Below are 17,877 nucleotides of genomic sequence, written 5' to 3'. Positions count from 1 at the left end.
ACAGACATGCGGCCAATCTACACATCTTGAGACCATCAGATAGACAGTCTAATTTAATGCATTCATTAGTTATTGACTGAACAATCTCTCTTAGGCACTGTGCAAAGCAAAGGGCATATAGCAGTGAATAAGAAAGATCTGGTTTCTGATTTCATGATATGGTTGACTATAAGTCTACTCTCTTATGTGTTCTCTTTACTTCTCTATTCCTCTGTCGCCTGCTTCTTCAGGGTTAATCAAATATCTTTGATATTGCGTTTTAATGCCTCAGTTGGATTTTTGACTTCACATCCTTTTATTATTTTCATTTGTTTCCTTGGCATCTAGAGACTGTAATATATCTCTTTCACTTATTCAGACCAGAGTTAATACTGTACCACTTTTTGTAAAAGGTACAACAGTAAAATTTCATTTAGAGTCCCCCATACTTTATGCTGTTATTGTCAGAAATGTAATATCTAAAAATGTAATAAGCCCCACAATAATTTTTGGTTGTTTTAAACAAAGGAAATAAGAGGAAAATGAGATAACGTTTTATATTTATTCACCTATTTTCAGTTTCCAGTGCTCCTTATTTCTACCTGTCAATCTAAGTTTCCATATCATATAATTTCCTTTCAGTCTGATGAAATTCCTTTAGTATTGCTTTTTAATGAAGGTCTAGTAGCTATGATTTCTCTCAGCTCTGGTTTATCTGAAAATATCTTTATTTCATCTTTATTCTCGTAAAACTTTCTTCACTGAATATGGAAGTCTGAGTCAAAAGTCTTTTTATTCCCTCCAGAACTTATTCCATTGCTTTCTGTCATCTATTGTTTCTGGTTAAAAACTATTCTCATTATTTTACATCTATACATAACATGTCCTTTTATTCTCTTTTAATATTTTTCTAATTTTTCCAGCAATTTGTCTATGATTCACCAATATGTGATTCATCTTGTATTTATCTTGATTGAGCTTCAAATTTTCTTACATATGTACATTGACATTTATAAAAAAATTTGGAATATTTTGGCCATTTATTTTTTGAATTTTTCTCTCTCATCTCATTTGGTTCTTTAACTACATTCATGTTAGACTATTTGATATTGTCTTATAAATTACTAAAGAGCTGTTTATTTTTTAATCCCTTTTCCTCTCTGTTATTTAGATTGGACAATTTTTCTATTTTCTTCTCCATTCAAGCTTTTAACTTTCATCGGTAGTTCTCAATCTGCTGTTAAACCCTAAAAAAAGTTCTTTTCATTTCAGATATTTTACTTTTCACATCTAAAATTTATATTTGCTATAATTTTTCACATGTTCAATTATTAAGACTATCATTGTTCTTTAAAGACCCATATCTGTGTCATCCTAGGATCTGTTTGTATTGACTGCTTTTTTAAAACTCTTGAGTGTGGGGCACATTTTCCTACTCCTTCACATGTCTGCTTATGTTTGATAGCATGATGGACACTTTTGCAATACACCAAAGTTGCCTCCTCCACAGGCATACCTCATTTTATCTTTTAAAGTGTGCTGAGTAGGCTCTGGAAGGCATTCCATAGTTTATAGTACTTTTGGTCCTGCCAACTTCAAGTCTGTTATTTGTTAGAATAGGTCAATTTTGATTTTACACTTGGTTATAGGGAGTGGTCCTTTCTCTGGGAAATTATCCTTACTCCAAAAACATAGTCCTTCTGAGCTCTCCAGTGAAGGCCAGAGGTGCTCAGTACAGCAGTGCAATTTCTTTCTTTCCTTCTATCTCTCCCATTTTTCTTTCTTTCTTTCTTTCTTTTTTTTTTTTAATTTTTCAGCCTGGGCAAGAAGTCCAGCATTTTCCAACCTTGCACAATTTCTGATACCTCCATTCAATTCTCAGCCCTGAAGCATCTTCAACTGGCTGAGCATTATGCATCACTCAGCCCTTAGTCAATGACTGTATTCATTAGGATGTTCCAGAGAAATATAACCAATAGGATATATACAGAAATACAGAAAGAGATTTATTACGAGAGATGGCCTCACACAATTATGGAGGCTGATAAGTCCTGTAATCTACCATCTGCCATCTAGAAGCCCAGGAGAGATGAAAGTATAGTTCCAGTCCAAATTTAAATGCCTGAGAACTAGTGGAACCAACAATATCAGTCCCAGTCAGAGGCTGAAAACCTGAGAACCAGGGAGCACTAATCTTCAAAGGCAGAAAAGATGGATGTCTGAACTCAGGCAGAGAACAAACTGCCCTTCCTCTACTTTTTTGCTCTATTCAAGCCCTCAGCTTATTGGATGATGCCCACCAGCAATGGTGAATGTGATCTTCTTTACTCAACCTACCAGTTGCAAAACTCTTCCAGAAACACCCTCACAGACATAACCAGAAATAACATTTTGCCAGCTATCTGAACATCCCTTAACCTGGTCACAATTGACACATGTGATTAACCATTACAGTGTCCCACATTGAATTCCCACACATGTCCTCCCCTCTGATGCACAGAACAGTCTCTCTTCTCCAGCACCTGCCCTGAAAATTCCAGTCTCTGCCACTTCAGCCCAGTGAGCACAAGCTCCACCTGTTCAACTAGGAGGTAACATGTTCCCAAGCAGAGGGAGCCAAGGCATTTGTGGAGCTCACGTCCTAGGTTTCTTTTCTCTCCGGTACTGCAGTTTTACATTGCTTCCTATTCAGGGCTTGAAAGTTGCCTCCTCCATAGGCATACCTCATTTTATTACACTTTGCTTTACTCTGCTTTAAAGATATCGAAGTTTTTTTTTTCCCTTCAAATTGAAGGTTTTGACAACTGTGTTGTCAGATGATGGTTAGTATTTCTTAGCAATAATGTATTTTTTAATTAAGGTTTGTACATTTTTTAGGCATAATGCTTTTGCACACTCTAATAGACTACGGTATAGTACAAATGTAACTTTTATATGCACTGGGAAACCAAAAAACTTAAGTGACTCATTTTATTGTGATATGCACTTTATTGTGGTGATCTGGAATTGAACATGCAATATCTCTGAGGTATGCCTGAAACTTGTCTAGTTGTATGCTTTATTATGCTTTATTCTCTAAGGGCTGGAAGTAGAAATCTTCAGTCTTACATTGCAGTAAGGAAGACATATCAAACACATAACTGTATCATCAATCGTTTGGGGTGTTTTTTTTTTGTTTTTATTTTGTTATTTTTTTTTATTGCTGCACCTGCAGCATGTGGAATTTCCCAGGCTAACAGCTGAATCAGGAGCTGCAGCAGCCAGCCTACATCACAGTCACAACACCACCAGATCTGATCTGCATCTGCAGCCTATACCACAGCTCATGGAAATGCCAGATTCTTAACCCACTGAGGGAGGCCAGGGATGGAACCCTTGTCCTCATGGATCATAGTTGGGTTTGTTACCACTGAGCCACAATGCAACTCCATCATCAATGGTTTTAATTATATTTATGACAATGCTATAAAGAAGAAATATCAGAAACTATAGGAGCATATAGTAAAGCTGTTCATAATCTATTTCAGTCTGTCAGAGAAAATTTTCCTCATAAGGTGATTATTGAATTGAAAGAACGAGGATGAAGGAAGTTAACTAGGCCACAATGAAGTAAAACAAAATTTCAGATAGAGATAATAGCATGTGGAAAAGATGTGAAGGGTATACTCAAAGAACTGACAGAAAATTAATATCTGACATTAATTGAGGGTACCTTATGAACCGTCACTGTGCTAATTGCTTTATATATCATCTCTATAGATTCTACCAATGTTATGCAGTGGGTACTATTGCTAATCCATTTTATTGATGAGGAGACGGAGATTCAGAGAGATTAAATAAATGTTCCCAAGATCATAGACACTGGGATCAATCTGTTTTACTACCATGCTTGAACACTCAAACACTGTACTCTAAGGGGAAGGGCGCAGAATGATCTGAGAGCAGAGAAGAAGAGGGAGGAGGGAAGGGAGGAGAGACAGAGAGAAGGAGAAAGACAGAAGATTGTATGTCTAGTTCTGCCCTCCAGAAGCTAAAGCTCTCCTGGAAGACAAAACACCATAAAAATGAGGAAGTAACCATATACAATTTATATTTGTAGAGTGAGACTCTATTCTGCCAAGAAGTGAGAGACAGAAGGTTTTACCAGCTAACTACAGTAAGAGAGACCAGTGTTACCTCTTACCCAGCTCCTAGTATTTAAATATACTCCTAAAAGGGACATTAAACTGATGTTTAACACCCAAGATCTTTTAGGAGAAACTCTTTTTGTTTTACAAGGAAAAGACAGAGATCCTAAAAAGTTTAATCACCTGGCCAAAGTCATTTTCTTGAAGTAGTAAAACAGGAACTAAAAATCTAAGACTTTACTGATTGAAAATAATAACCCATATACTTCGTGGTCCCAAGTGCTGTTCAGAAGACACCCTAAGGAAGAACATCATTAATTACCAAATTGGGGAGGGGGCAAGGAGTATAACATTAATGCTTAGGTACTTGGGAAGCAGAAAAGTCCCTCTCCCACACCCAGGCCTGAGGGTCCAGGAATCTGTCAGAGAGTGAGCTTGGCAGATATCAGAATTTAAGAGAAAAGGAGGAAATCAAGCAACCAGCAAATATTTCTTGCGTGTCTGCCACGTTCCAGTTTCAGGTATGATTGTAGAGTTTGTCTAGATGTCAAGAAAGCAAATCTGAAGCAAAGGAGCTGCATAAGAGGTAACACCAGTCTCTCTCTTATTGTAGATAGCTGGTAGAACCTTCTCACTCTCCTTCCTTTCAGAATAGGATCTTACTCTACGAGAGGGGGTGACACCCAGAACAATGGGCTGTACAACAAGGAGCAACAGAGACGACAGGGCAGAGGAGAGAGGAGGCCCCTCTTTCTTCAGGAAGGCTGTAGACACCATAGGGAAAGTTTGTCAAGGTGAATGTACTTGGATGGAGTTTTGAAGGCTGCCTGGGCAGGTAGAAGTTGATAGTTGGTGACACACAGCCTGCACCTGCAATGGCACGGAGGTTTGAAAGGGCATGAACAAAGAACCAGGAGGTCCTGCTTGAGAAGGTAAAGCAAAATCATCACATCCCAGACAGGTTTACAAAGGAGAGGACACTTAGATGGCAGTTCCCTTTAGAAATATAGTATGAAGAAGCCAATTAAAGAGGCTCTTTTATGTAAATCAGGTTTATCTTACAAATTTAAAAGCTTACTTAGATACTAATCAGGGAAATGAAATGGGGTCTTGTTTTGGTATCAAACATGAATCCATTCATTTGTCAGACCTATATCGATCTCTTCACATGCATCAGGCTCTCAACTAACACTTGGTATGTCAAGTGAGGAAGATGTTTTACACCATATAAGCATCAAGGGCAGAGGAGGGACCTGTTGTGTGAGTTCCAACAAAGCCAAGAAGGGTGACTTGGCCAGTGGTTGATGGTCTGAGGCAACAGGGTGGGTGGTGGATGATGCTGTCGGAGTGAGGCCGGTCCAGATGGTGCAGGGATTGGGGTCAGTGGCAGAAAAGTGTGGATTTTTTTTCTAAGGAGAACATGAAGACTTTAGGGGTCTTTTAAGCAGGGAAATGATCTGATGTAATTTATGTATGTGATTTACAGTTTGCTGTGATCCCCCACACAAGAGATGTACCAGGTTTTTTAGCCAAAGGATTCTAATGGTAGGATGAACAGCTACAAAGCAAAATAGATTGGTAGCCTTGCAGTCACGACTTTTTATAATGCCAAGATGGGAATTATAAAGTAGAAAAGCATGAAGAGATCCATTTACCAGGTCTATATTACAAGGATGGTCTGATTTTGATTTAAATTGGTCTTTTTGCTATTGCTTTGTAGTCAACATTTTCCAAACTGATTTGGGGAGGCAAGATATATATTATACATATGTAGATTTATCTTGACATGCAAATCCAGGCTTCTGGTTACTTAGAGTGGTGGAGTTAATGCTGAGCTGGACAGATGTGGCTCCCGACACCAATAGTTGTTCAAGCACTTGCTGGCTTGCCCTCTAGGTCCTTACTGATTTTCCTTGAGTCCTCCCTTACTGTCTGAAGTCACAGATACCTCTCCATCTACTCCTGGGTTAACATTCTCTGAACACACCTTGTTTCGTTTGGAATAACTCTGCTTGAATAAGTCCCATCCATTAATGTCCACATGTGAAGGATGCCCCATCTCTAGGCATGTCAGCATATGCTAATGTAGCTGCATATCAAGGACATCTATTTTTTCACTTTCAGGGAAGGCAAAAGTACTAACAGGCGATTGCGGTGTGAATGATTTATGCAGAGCACCCACTCCTCTGGAATCAAAGATGGGGAACAATGAGTACAAAAAATTGTCATGTGGGCCCTTATCACTGGATTGAATATTGAAATTTCAATCCAGCCAATTCTTTTAGCGATATTTGCTGCATTCTCAGTTTAAGACCCCCCAAAAGACCAGAAAATTTTATTTTTGCCACTCAATAGAGATATTTGCCTGATTCTTTTTTCAGTAAGTAATCATTATCTAATGCCACATGAAGAAAATCTAAAAAAATAAGAGTAGCAAAGGGAAAACAAAGATTTTTTTTTTCCTTCTGGGGTCCTACCCCTCTGCCTATGATTGCCTGAGTGGATGGCTGCACCCAGATCCTGCCTGCTCCCTCTGACACCGCGTGCAGCATGCCTGAGTTTCTGCAGATGGCATTAACAGAACGCATCCCATATCTTCTAGGTTTCCTCTACACTCAGAACAGTACCAAGCGCAGCATTAAAGAGCGGCTCATGAAGCTCTTGCCCTGCTCAGCTGCCAAAACGTCGTCTCCTGCTGTTCAAAGCAAGTTTGTTTGGTTTTTTCTCCCCCAAACTGTGTGTTCGTTTTGTTTGTTTAGGTCTGCATGCCTTGCAGTTCTGTGCTTCTAAAAAGAGTCAATATATTATATTCCACAAAACCAACTTCATCGATGCAGTCATGTTTACCTGAATACCCAGTGGAACATCTGAGCAATTATGAGGCACTTCCCATTTGGCAGACTGACCGCACAGTGTTAGTGACAGGAGCCTGGTCTTCGAAGTATTTGGACATGTTTGTTTGACTTGAGGTGTAGGGACTAGGTTCAGATAACTCAGGGGATGCCTGCTACCTGAATTGTTAGTACAGCAGTTTACCCTTTAAACTTCTAAACATCCTGACGCGGATACATGCATCCGCTGTGTAATTTAGATTCTGTCAAACTTCAGAAAATTACTAGGTTTGAAGACTACTATAAAGAGGCAAATATTTACACAAGTGTGACTTTTCTTCTCTGCCTACGCTTTCCTTGTATCATCAGGGGTCTCTAAAAAAACAAAACCAATACATACATATAGATACAGATTTTTCTCAATTGACAGTGGAGTTACAGCTGATAAACCCATGATAAGATGAATATATTGTAAGTTGAAGATGCATTTAACACATCTAACCTACCTCATTGCTTAGCCTAACTTCCCTCAGGTGGGTTCAGGACACTGATATTAGCCTACAGTTGGGCAAAATCATCCAACACAAAGCCGATTTTATAACAAAGTGTTGAATATCACATGTAACTCATTGACTGCTGTACTGAAAGTGAAAAGCAGAATGGTTGTAAGTGTACCAGTCTTTTAACCCTTGTGATCATGTGGCTAACAGGGAGTTGCAGCTCGCATTACAAGAGAATATCATACTGCATATCACCAGCCCAGGGAAAAGATCAAAATTCAAAATTTGGGAGTTCCCACTGTGGCTCAGTGGGTTAAGAACCCAACTAGAATCCATGAGGATGCAGGTTCAATTCCTGGCTTTGCTCAGGGGGTTAAGTATCCGGCATTGCTGCCAGCTGTGCTGTAGCTCGTAGATGTGGTTCAGATCCTGCCTTGCTTTGGCTGTAGTGTCGGCTGGCAGCTGTAGCTCTGATTCAACCCCTAGCCTGGAAACTTCCATATGCCTATAGGTGTGTCCCTAAAAAGACCAAAAAATAAAAATTCAAAATTCAAAGTACCTTTTCCATTGAATGGGTTTTGCATTCATACCGTTTTGTAAAGTTGAATAATCGTAATTGAACTATCACTTGGGACCATCTCTATACCTACATCCATTCGCCTACACACATACATACACATACACACACAGACACACACATAGAAGGACTCATTTTAAGGAATTGGATCATGTGCCTGTTCCTTCTTCCCAGGGACCTCCTTCCTCCTCCTCCCTCTCCTTTGGAGTTGAAAGGGTGAATGATTGATTTATAAAAGTCACTTATGTTCATGGCAGTAATTTGGAAAGTGCAAAAAAAGATAAATCACACACACGTACCCCAAGCAACATTCTCACACACCACACAACACATACTCCTACTATGCTCCCTTCCCTTGCAGTAACTACCACAGATAAGCAACATCTTTTTTCATAGATTGGTGTGCATTAATAATTGCATCCATACCAAATATTCATCATTTTATGTTGCATACCTTCGTAAATATCAGTCTAGTTATTAAAACTCAGTAAATGTTGCTTTTAATGGCAAGCATAATATTACATTGTATAGTTACAGCATATTGTATCTGACCACATTCCCTGGCTTTTGAATATTTAGATTTTCTACCTTTTTCTCTTTTTTCCAGTAATATAAGTAGCACTGAGATAATCATCTCTGTATATATATCCGTGTATGCCTTTTAGATTACTTTCTCCCAGATTTGGAATTATTGGACAAAAAAAAAAGTATGTAAATGCAAGCTTCCCTATGTGTATTAGAAAATTGTTTTCTGAGTTGGTCTTTCAAATATTTAAACACACCACACATATTACCTCTTGAGTTTTTTGTTAATATCCTAAAAATTGGAAATTGTGTATATTTTATAGGCATTTATCAAATGCAGGATTGAAATTTAGTTCTGCTGCTTGCACCTCAAATGAAGGCCTTAAAGAAGGAGCACATGACAAAGATTTTCTGCACGAAAAACCCATAGACATTATTAAATTTTTGAAAATCAAATGTATTATTCATTTTTAACAAAAGGTGAAAAATAATAAGCCCCAATCTTCTTATGTTAGAGCACTCCCGGGGCTTTGATGTTTGAGAAGACTGTCAGACAAATATCAAAATCCAGCTGCCTTGGAAAGGTGTTGGGGAACAAAAACAAGGCTTTAGAAAGGAAGTGGCAGATCCACGCAGTGGCCTCCATGGGCCGGCTGACTGGTTGGTGATCATAAGGCATAGATGTGATCTTGTGAGAGTTCATTTAGAAATTAGAATGTCTTCTGCTTGACTCTAATAACTCAAATGAGAGTAAGAAATGGATAAGAACTGAGACTGGTGACACCTGGGCCATGAGTTAAGATTAGCTTCTTTGAATTTATGGCCCCCAGCCCCTGAGCTGGCCAGTTGCCCATTGCTCTTTCAGCACCCAAGCCAGGACACAGATAAGACCAGTTGCCAGAGGCAGTGGCTTAATCACCATAACTTATTCATTGGCATGACTGGTTGCCCAGATGCTAAAGTTCAATTCACTGTTCTTCTACTTTATATTCCACCTCCATCATCTTATTGACCACTAAACGCTGGTCAATTTCTCTTTGAAATATCTTTTAAATTAACTTCTCCTCTTTATCTCCTGCGCTTTCCATAATCCTTCCACGGGTTACTGAAAGAGGCAGATTGGGCTTCGTGTCATCCACACATTCAAGTTCCTATTGTGCCTCCCACTACACAAAACTCCTGCAATCATTGACTTGCATCCTCTGGCCCCTCCTTCCCTTACTTAATCATTCATCCTACAATATTTTTTGAGGGACTGCGTGTGGCAGGCATGATCCTAGCCACTGGCTCTATAGTGGGGAACAGGACATATTGGTTCAACATCTTCACGGAGCTTATATGGGAAGAGAGAATAAACATGAACACCAAGATAATCGCAGGAGTTGATGAGTACTGTGAAGGCAGTAAACCCATGACAGTTAATGGAAACTGAATGCAGGTAGAGGAAAAGTGGCTTCAATGATGAAGCGGCATTTGAAAACCAGAGGAAGCTGGTCATGAAAGAGTATGGAGAGGTCCAAGGAAGACGTTAAGAGCAGCTGTAAAGGGTTTAAGGAGAGAAGCAGCACAATTTATTTATGGTAGAGAAAGGAAGACCATTGTGGTCATCAGAAAAATGGTGGTTGTGAGGATTAAATCAGTCATGAAAAGTGCTTAGTACCTGAAACATCATGAGTACCTGATGATGGCAAGTATTAACTCAGTTGATAACCCCACCTTCTGAGGCAGATGCATTGTTTTCCCCATATGATGAGAAAACCAAGGCACTTTCCCTGTTAGCAGAGCTGGGACTCTGACTCCAGAGCCTGCTGTCTTCATCACTTTCTCAGACTGAGCTGCTTTGACTATGTCTGATATTGATTGAGGAAGTCCTTTCAGGAAGAGAATTGTAGATCTTTTTTCATTATGTGAATCACAAATCTTAAAAATTGTTAAGAAACCTGAGAAAACATTAGGTCTGCCCCTCTGCCTCCAGGAAGCTAGGCCTTCCATCTCCATTTCACAATTAAGGCAATGTGGTGTGAAGATATTATAACGATTGGTGCAGAATCACACAACTGAGAAGTTGGAATAAAACCCAAAGCCCCTTAGTCCAATGGTAACAACATACTTATTAAATAACAGTAAGCTATGAATCAGTCATATTGGTAGGCAAAGCCTTACTGGAAAATTCCAGGAGGGAGTGAAGGGCAATTTTGTGGGATTGGCACATGGGAGGATCCATTGGACCAAATACTGTCTAGGGATATGTTCACCATATTTTAAACATTATAAGTATTATAGCCTGTAATAATAATAATTACCTATTAGTGTAGTAATATAGCTTATTTTATTTATTTTATATGTGAGGAAAATGAGATCTAGAGAAGGGAAATCATTTACTCAAAATCACAGAGCTATTAAAAAAAAAAAAAGCAGGAATGAGAAGTTGACTCCAAGTCCAGTATTTCCAACACTGAAATTCTATGACTTAGTATCAATTAGAATCCAGGCAAAAAACACAAGGCGCACTTAAATGGGGCAAAGGAGGGAATTTTGATGAAGGGACTATTTGCAAAGATGTGGTCAGAGTTTCTGGACCCAACAAGGCTAGGAAGGCACCTAGCTCTAGCAAGAATAAGCATTATCACTTCTAGAACGATGGTTCCCGGAAGATGAAAAAAGACATAGCTAGAGCCATAATTGTCAGTGGACTCTTTGCAAGGAGACTCTGACATTTGGAAGAGAAATGCAGCTATCAATTCAGTCCCCAACAAGGAGGGATCCCAAAGGAAACCCAGAGGGCAGGGAGTTCAGATAACATTATCCCTGGAGACCAGCCTGCCCAATACACAGCAGATGTAGAAGGACCGAGGCTGGCTCAGGAGGCCAAGTGAAGGCGTTCTTCAGGTTCTGTACATCTTGGGAGCCATAGTTAGGGACCTACAAAATCAATGACAAGTCTCAGAGTGAGTCACACTGCTCTTCTTGTAAGATTTGTTCCCAATTCCATGACATCTTGGAGGCTGACAACCAGCTTGTAGATGTATGTTGATATTGAGTAGATAAGTGTAGCGTTAAGGAATTTAACTAGCTATTTCATGAATTTCTTAAAAAAACTAGAAGTAGAACTACTACATATCCAGCAATTGTACTCCTGGGTATATGACCAAAGAAAACAAAAACACTTCAAAAAGACACATGCACCCAACATTCATAGTGTTATTATTTACAACAGCCAAGATATGGAAGCAACCTAAGTGCCCATTAAGAGATACATGGATAAAGAAGATGTGAGATACACACACACACACACACACACACACACACACACAAAGGAAAATTATTCAGCCATTAAAAAAGAATGGAACTTAGAAATTTACAGCAACAGGGATGGACCTGCACTAATTCTTAGTGAAATAGGTCAGACAGAGAAAGAAAAATACCACATGCTTTTATTTATATGTAGAATCTAAAAATTAAAACAAATGAACAAATATAACAAAACAGAAGTAGACTTATAGATACAGAGAACAACTAGTTACCAATGGGGAGAGGGGTAGGGAAAGGGCATGAGAAGGGATGGGGATTAAAAGATACAAATTATTAGGTTTAAAATAAATAAGATACTACAATCTAATGTACAACATGAGGAATATAACCAATATTTTATAATAATTTGTATGGAGTATGATCTATAAAAATATCAAATCACTCTGGTGATGAAAAATATCAATCGCTCCAAAAACTGCTATAATATTGTAGCTCAACTATAATTCAGTTTTAAAAGGAGAGCGATCTCTAGCTACCACATGCTGTGTGAGCACAAATACTTTTTCTTTGAAAAATAAATGCTGTCAAGTCCGTAGCTGTATCTCCTCATTGGATGATTCTGAGTCATTCACTTTATCTCTCTATGCCCCCTTTAATTTCTTCTAAAGTAATAATTTCCCTATTTATTCAAAGGATATTATGGTCACACAAAGCTTACAAGATAATGGTCAGGAACTAATACAAAAGATAAAATATTGAACACAATTTTATGTGAGTTTAATATTTATATGCATGTTTTCATTTAAATTTACTTTGTAAGACATCTACCCAGTAAAATCTCAGTGACCTCATTCAATCCAAAGAATTGATTCACTAAATTAAAACTTCATCCAGGGGGTTTTATTGTTGATTTGAGCAGGGAGGGCAAATGTGACAAGATTATAGTGAAGCCAGACTACTTAGAATTGATAAGGCACCATCAGCATGTGCCTTGCATACCTGCAAAACATAATTTCCTAACTTGACTTCAGAGTTTTTGTATCAAATACAGCATAACATTTCAGTGTGTTTTGTTTTTCCTGGTAGCATATTGGTCATAGAAAGGTTTAGATGCCTCCCTTGGCAGAGAAACCATCAGTGTTTGGCGGTTAGAGAATTTGTTTTCAAAAAGCGACTTGAACTGCCAACATGCTACCAATTAAAAATACAACAGTAATTTCCAGGAAATTTTAGAAAAAAAAAGTTTAACCTTCTGACAATTAATTAATCTCATGCTAACTTCTGAGCGACTTAGCTAAAATCTCTGACCTGGGCATGTGGTCAGGAAAATCTTTGGAGGAAGAGAAGCAAAACCCATGAAGGTTTGCAAACTTAATTTGCAAATAGAAAGCATGGTCCTTCAGTTTCATCATATGCATGAATTCCAAAAAAATTTTTTTCAGATTCTCAGATGTTGTTTCTATTAATTTAAAACATCTAACCCTTACTGTTTGGTTGGCACAGCTCTAAGAGTTTGGCACAGTTTAACTCTTCAGATCCTAAAAATAATCCTGTAAAATGGACACTATTTATTATTTCAATTTTACAGAATAGGAAACTGAGGGATAAGAGGTTCAATAACTCACCTGAATCACATCATCAACACGAGGTATGGGCCAGGTGGAGGGGTTGACCCCAGAAACACAGTTCCAGAGTCTTTGTACTTTACCAGTTCTCTAGTTGTGTTCACCGTTTTGGTCAGTTTTACAAAACACACAAACAAACCCAAAAAACAAAAATATAAGACAGTCTTTCTTCTACTTCTTGCTCAACATAGTCCACATTTGTGGAGCCCATATTGTCTGTAAAGATGTAGTAGCCCCTCCAATGAGTTGCTTCCCCTCTCTGGACCTCAGTGTCACCTCGTACAAAGGGGAAGCACAGACCGTGTCTCAGGTCTCATTCCAGATCTTGCCCGGCAGGAGCCAGTGAGATGACAGTTCTCCTTTCTAACTATGACAAACAGTGGATGTTTCCCTCACACAGTTTCCTCCTCTCATGGCGCTTCACTACCCACCAGGAGCAGGAAGTCGGAGAAGTTAGAAACTCCACTTAGCTCAGATTTAATATTAATCGGCACTGCCATTTTCTTATTTTGAACAAGATGTTCTATGAATTAGAATATGTGTCCCTTCCCTTTGTATGGCCTTTTACTGGTCTTAGAATGCTTCTTCTTGATTATCTCATTTCATCCTCACATAACTCTTGGGAGAATGACCAGTCGGAGGTGGAGTCCCCCCTTTAACAAACTAAAAAAATGAAAAGGTTAAGTGGCTAGTCCAAAGTTACTTAGGCTTTTAGTGACAACTGCAATGTTGGGCATTCTTTGTTTCCAGCCCATCATTTATCTCCTGGGAATCTTCATTAAATTGCGAGTGAGTCTTAGTACAGGAAAGCTGGAGGAAGGAGTCTCAGGACAGCTGTTTCCGGTTGGCAGTTTTTGTAGATTTCACTTTGATGTGGCAGACATTTATGGAGCACTATTTGAAAAGTTACAGTGCCAGGAACAGGGGAACATTATATATCACTATATGTGAAGGCTGACATCATACAGAAATAAATAAGCACGTATAAAATCACTCACATGCCATGAATACAGATAAAATGCTGTGAGAAGCAATACTAGAGGTATTAGAGTTAGGAAGTTAAGAACGGTAACACTGAGGCCAACTTATTCGATTAAAAGTAAGTTGCTCATCCTTTCTGAGTTTCATTTTCCCCATCTTCAAGGTAGACCTACTAAGAAAAAATATTGTATGTTTGCTCAAAAGATTAAAGTACCATGCAAAATGTTGACAACCCGCCAGAAAAGGCTTCTAATGCTGTTATTCACCCACCACGTGGGTGGTCACAATCACTCACAGAGATGAGACTGAGTTGCCCCCAAGTGCAATTCACAAATAGGTAACAGTTCAGCAGGGCCCTCTGGAGAATGCACACTTCACTGGAGGGTAGAAAAGCACAAGGACCATTCTAGGTACTTGAAAAGATCAGGGGAGGGATAGTGAGAGGAATGAGAAGTAGGAAAGAGAAGCAGACAGAAAAGGTGAGCTGGGAGCAGAGTTTGAAGGTCTCTAGAGCCAACATAAGGCTGGACTTTACTCTGCAGGAAAAGGAGGCAGAGGGGAGTCAGGCAAGGTTTATTTATTTACTTTTATTTCAGCTGATTTTTATTCAGAAAATTTCAAGGTATCTAAAGTGTACACTGTAGTGATTTGATGTTCTCTGACATTGTGAGAAGATTCTCCCCATTTAATTAATTAGTATATCTATCACCTCACACATTTATATTTCTTTTTGGTAAGAATATTTGCGTTCAACTTTCTTAGGAGATTTCAATTATGCAACACAGTGTTATCAACTACCACTATCATGTTTTACATTAGCTGAAAGTTTGTACCCTTTTAGCAGCCTCTTCCTACTTCCCCTACTGCACCCAGACCCCGACAACCACCTTTACCCTCTCCATTTCTATGAGCTTGACTTTAAAAAAAAAAAAAAAAAAATTCATATGTATGTGGTACCATGCAGAATTTGTCTCTCTCGGCTTATTTCACTTAGCACAAAGCCCTCAAAGTCCATCCATATTGTCACAAATGGCAGGATGTCCTTTTTTCTCATGGCTGAAGAATGTTTCATTAATTATATAGATCACATCTTCCTTATCCATTCATCCCTTTGATGGATCCTTCAGTTGTTTCCCTATCTTGGCTATCATGAATAATGCTTCATTGAACATGAGAGTGCTAGTATCTCCTTGAGATCCTGTCTTCATGTCCTTTGGATATATCCCCAGAAGGAGGATTGCTAGATCAAGGTGGGGAGTGATTCTTTGTCTTGACGAGGTTTTGAGACAGCTAAAGCCAGCCAGTCGTCGAGGGAGCTAGACACAAGTCCAACTTTAGGAGGATTGATGGAGAATTTGAAATCAGAGAAAAAGCATAACAAAAGATCAAAAGCAACATTTAAAGACAAGACACAGACGAGTTCTCAAAACTATCAGCAAAAGCTAGTAGGGTATTAGTTTCTGAATCAAGGAGCCAACCAAACCTCATTTGTGAGACAATGGCATGAACATAAATCAGAAAGTGGGTAAATTATTGAGAGAGGGAAAATGGGAAAATGGGCCAGGAAGCCCTTTAAAAAGTTTATGCAAGAAACAATATAAACAGCTAACTCTTACTGGGCACAACATTATTCTAAGCCTAAAAAAATATTGTAAATATTTCCTACAAACCTATGAGGAAAGTTCAATTATAATCTCCACTTAGATGAGAGAATAAAGAAATTAAATCACTAGTCCAAGATCTCACAGTTACTAAATGTCAAAGCAAGGATTTGACCTTGAACAGTGTAATGCCAGAACGTAAAGTCTTCAGCATTAGACTCCCCTGCCTACAGGAGAAGACAAAGGCCTGCATGGAAAGCAATAGTTGTGGGAGGAAAGGACAGATTTGAAACATATCATGCAGGTGTGACTGGAAGAATTGGTGGTATTAAATGAAAAAAAGGAAAAGGACAAACTGATTCTACCAAAATGGTGACAAAAAGCAAAATAAAAAACAGAGAAGATCATGGAAGGGGGTTAAGAAAAGATGATGATAGTTTTATTTGGCTAAATGTGTCTGAAGAACACAAGCCATCCTTAAGAAAAGCTTTATCGTTAATCGATGTATTTTTTTCAGGTTACCTGTATGATAAAATCTTTTGCTTCCTACTTGATTTTCTACTGTTTTCCTTATTGTTAATTTGGGCCAAAAGGGATAGAGTGATGACTACTTTTAAGAAGCTACAGAGACGTTTAAACATAAGTCTTCTCTGTTTGGGGTTTTCTATTAATGACTTCATGACTGGTCATTCATGAAGTTTCTACTTAGAGTCATAGACACTTATTTTCCATTTGCATTGACCTGGAAGTAATATTGGGGCTAAACATGAGTCCTGCCCATGCCAGTTTCTGCTGGTTTCCTTTAGCCACTAAAATGGGAGCCTAACACTTCAAACAGACTCGATTTTATGCTCTACAAGGTCTATAAAATACAGAGCATTGCTATGTTATCTGCTCAGATTCCAAGGTTAGAGTTTACCTTTCTTAGTTTCAAATTGCCTTCTCACCAGGGGATGTAGAGGAGCAAGTACAATGGGTAAAAGTTGTTTTTTTACAGAAATACTGACCATATTTCTTGCAAGCTTTCGGGGGGGGGGGGAAGCGGGGGAAGAATAACAGAAAAGCAAGTTCTGGAGATGAACTGACCATATTCATCTCCCTCAAAATGCTCTTATCTGAGACTTTGGGAAAAAAAAAAATTCCAAGTACCTTGTAGTGTTCTCTGAGTCTGCTCGGAGGTAAATGTATTATCCCGTGAGACTTCCTGGAGATAATAAAAATCACATTTAATTTATTTCAATGACACTGAAAAATTAGTTAATGCTTTAGGTGAGCAGATGTTAGAGGGATCGATGGCAAAATCACCATCATGATAGAAATCACTCACCATACACTGTACAGAATCCATACATTATCCCAGTTAACCCTCAGAGTTTTTGTTAGAGTGCTATTAAGAGCTCCATTTTATAATGAGGCGACTGAGGGCTTGAAATATTAAGTGACCCATCCCAAACTACATATCTACTAAGCAGCAGAGCTGAGACTCAAGCCCAGGTCATTTAGTCATTTTGACAAATATTTATCTATACTTATCACACAGCGGGCATTACCCTGTGTGATAGGTATAGAGGGTGCAACCATGAACAAGCCAAATATAGAGCCTGTCCTTCAGGAGCTTACTCTCTAATGTGGAAGGGGGAGCAGAAACTGTGCAATATAACCCCCACTCATTGTTGCTTCATAGCTTTCTTCTCCAATTCTCTGAGGTGTTATCCAACTCTTTCCATTTGGTGACCCCAATAGGAGATTCTATGATTTTTGACATGACTTCCCCATCTTAGTTGCATTAAGATGACTTTAGGCAGTTTTCATTAAGAGGCGTGATTATGTCCAAGCTGTCCCTGGCTGCTGGGGTAAATGGACTCAAAGAGAAACACCA

The 17,877-nt window shown here is 38.7% G+C and overlaps 1 protein-coding gene across 7 annotated transcripts in view; it reads left to right on the top strand.

Annotated features, from left to right (window-relative positions):
* Positions 1–17,877, top strand: part of KCNIP4 (potassium voltage-gated channel interacting protein 4) — a 1,125,192-nt gene that overhangs the window by 988,282 nt on the left and 119,033 nt on the right. The window contains exon 2 of one of the 7 annotated variants that reach the window (XM_003482356.5): positions 6,709–6,810. The exons of the other annotated variants lie outside the window; for them this stretch is intronic. Coding sequence (XP_003482404.2) covers positions 6,709–6,810 — 102 coding nt within the window. The remainder of the gene's footprint in view (positions 1–6,708; positions 6,811–17,877) is intronic. 7 annotated transcript variants of the gene reach the window in all.

This window comes from Sus scrofa, chromosome 8 (genome assembly GCF_054392235.1).
Source record: "Sus scrofa isolate SSC_HxYL_T2T_F1_AM1 chromosome 8, Sscrofa_HxYL_maternal_Yorkshire_Landrace_v2.0, whole genome shotgun sequence".
Taxonomy (NCBI): Eukaryota; Metazoa; Chordata; class Mammalia; order Artiodactyla; family Suidae; genus Sus; species Sus scrofa.
The sequence above is the reverse complement of the archived record's forward strand: the minus strand, read 5'-3'. Positions and strand labels throughout refer to the sequence as shown.